The following is a 2,500-nucleotide window of genomic DNA, read 5'->3' on the forward strand; positions in this document are numbered from 1 at the left end:
GGTATCAGCAGCAGCAGTGTACCTGGGACAGTGGGTATCAGCAGCAGTGTACCTGGGACAGTGGGTATCCGTGCAGCTGGACGAACATCAGGAAGTGGCTGAAGTGTCCGTCGGCGGCACAGTGGGCGGGGCAAACCTCGCTGAGTGACAGGCCGTGCAGCTGGCAGAACTGAACCGGCAACGCCCACTCCTGACACGCCTCATACGACGACCTGACACACACACGCACACGCGCACATACGCACACACACACACACACAGTGTAAATGACTGCTCTAACTGGGACTTCACACTGGGGCCATTTTGATCAATTCACAGGACGAGACACAAAGTCAACGCAAACACGCCAATAGATGTGATTTTCCCCAGAGCAGCACGTATGAATGACGTGAACAAATGGTTTTCGCCTCAAATTGAACATTCTCAACACGAGCAAATCATTTAGATTAAGATTAAGGACGTGTTTCTAGCCTACCTCGATGAGGTTAGGGGCGACGAGTGACTCGCCTGGCTGGTTTCTCATGGACCCCTCACGCGGGATCCCATGTACATTTCTTTTAAGCACATATGCGCCTCATGTGGCTGGTAGCACCATGTTGTGATATTGAATGTTGATGTTTGTATGATTTTTCTTTCTTTTGTTTTCCTGTGTCTGAGCCTGTTTGTTTTGTCTTGTTTGTCTACTGCTCTATTCAAAAATTGAAAATAAAATCTTGAAAAAAGATTAAAGATTAAACCGGAAGGAAAAACCCCGCCTGGATTTTTGTCACAGACACATCATAGCATGCACACGCTCTGGAAAGCGCAATGAAATGTCATCCTGGCTCCTCCTTCCTCCCTGGTCAGGCCAGGAGCGGACCAACTTCTTTGACCCGCTGCTGGTCAAACGACGATCTTCTTGCATGTTTTTAACGGGGGTTATATATGGAGGAAACACCAGGGAAGCACATTTAGGGTTAGTCTTGATTACCTCGTTTTCAAAGACCCCGTAGTTAAAGGAACACTCCGCCCATTTTCAACCAGCTTTGTATCATTAGAACATCAGTAGTATATCAGAAAACTGTAAACGGTTTTGAAGTCTGTCATTTAATTTGACAGTTATTGAGTGTTAAAGTGTGGACCAGTGACATCACTGGTCCACACCAACTCAAATTAATAACTCATTAACTCAAATCAACTCTCAATAACTGTCAAACTAGATGAATGATGAATAGTTTGACAGTTATTGAGAGTTGATTTGAGTTAATGAGTTATTAATTTGAGTTGGTGTGGACCAGTGATGTCACTGGTCCACACTTTAACACTCAATAACTGTCAAATTAAATGACAGACTTCAAAACAGTTTACAGTTTTCTGATATACTACTGATGTTCTAATGATACAAAGCTGGTTGAAAATGGGCGGAGTGTTCCTTTAAAGCCTTCCCAGTCTACACTAGAGCAGGCTGCGAGCAGTCTCCGTCCATATTAGCTCATACGAGACGCACGCTACATGACGCTAACACATACACCCATTCAGACTACGCACTGCACTTGGGAAGGATCTCATCCCAACACGAGTGGTGGAGCATTAAGATTAAGATTGATCTGTCAAGCCAGGCATGAAGTCAATGGGAGTTGTCGGCGGGTTCAAGGCGCCGGGAGGAAAAGAGAAGGCTTCTTGTGTGAACGGCTCAGCGTGAGCCTGCCTCAAGCTTCAGTTCTGCTTACGTTAGGCGTCCTATGTGAACAAGGGCTTAGAGTGCCGGCTGAGATCATCCGAAATTATCACACCAAGAAATGTAATACTCTTTACCATCTCAGCCTCGGTGCCATTGATTATGGCAGGACGAGAGGGCTCCTTAGTACGGCGGAAATCAATGACCAGCTCCTTTGTTTTGGAAGCATTTAGAATGAGGTTGTTGGCCTCGCTCCACCTGACGAGATCTTGTACCTCTCGTCTGTAGTTGGACTCGTCATTTGAGATTATAAGCCCGATGACAGTGGTATCATCTGCGTACTTTACTATCAGATTGTTGAGGTAGTGAGCGAGACAGTCATGGGTAAAATGAGTGAACAAAACGAACTAAGAGACTATAACTTTGCGGATCAGGAGTGAGGCGACGATCGTAGTAAAAGCAGGGCTCAGTGTGTGTCATGGTGATGTCACTGTTGTGGGCGGGGCTAACCTGCTGATGCCCCTCTGCAGCAGGCTGGCGGTCACCGCCGCCTCCAGGCAGCCAATGAGCTCCTCCGCTGCTCCAGGCTCCGCCTCCGCCAGCCTCACAGCTTTGGACCCTGAGATAAGCCAGAGAGAGAGAGAGAGAGAGAGAGAGGAAGAAGTGGATGGATGAAACTGGATTGAACTAGTTACTCTGCTCTGAAATCCATTTAGATCTCCACTTATTAACATGTCTCTTTATTAACATACGTCTCTTTATTGTATCTTACCTATTTAATCAATGTTAAGACTGATGGAATCACTCTCACAGTCAGACAGAATGAAAGGAGAGTGTTTATTT

General features: G+C 46.2%; 1 protein-coding gene across 1 annotated transcript in view; it reads right to left on the reverse strand.

The window, feature by feature from the left end:
- Positions 1-2,500, reverse strand: part of spg11 (SPG11 vesicle trafficking associated, spatacsin) — a gene marked incomplete at its 5' end in the record, with an annotated part of 53,975 nt that overhangs the window by 23,408 nt on the left and 28,067 nt on the right. Inside the window, 2 exons of the mRNA XM_083663280.1 lie at positions 53-212; positions 2,168-2,276. Coding sequence (XP_083519406.1) covers positions 53-212; positions 2,168-2,276 — 269 coding nt within the window. The remainder of the gene's footprint in view (positions 1-52; positions 213-2,167; positions 2,277-2,500) is intronic.

Source organism: Poromitra crassiceps, assembly GCF_964638095.1.
Source record: "Poromitra crassiceps genome assembly, chromosome: 30".
In the NCBI taxonomy this organism is placed as follows: domain Eukaryota; kingdom Metazoa; phylum Chordata; class Actinopteri; order Beryciformes; family Melamphaidae; genus Poromitra; species Poromitra crassiceps.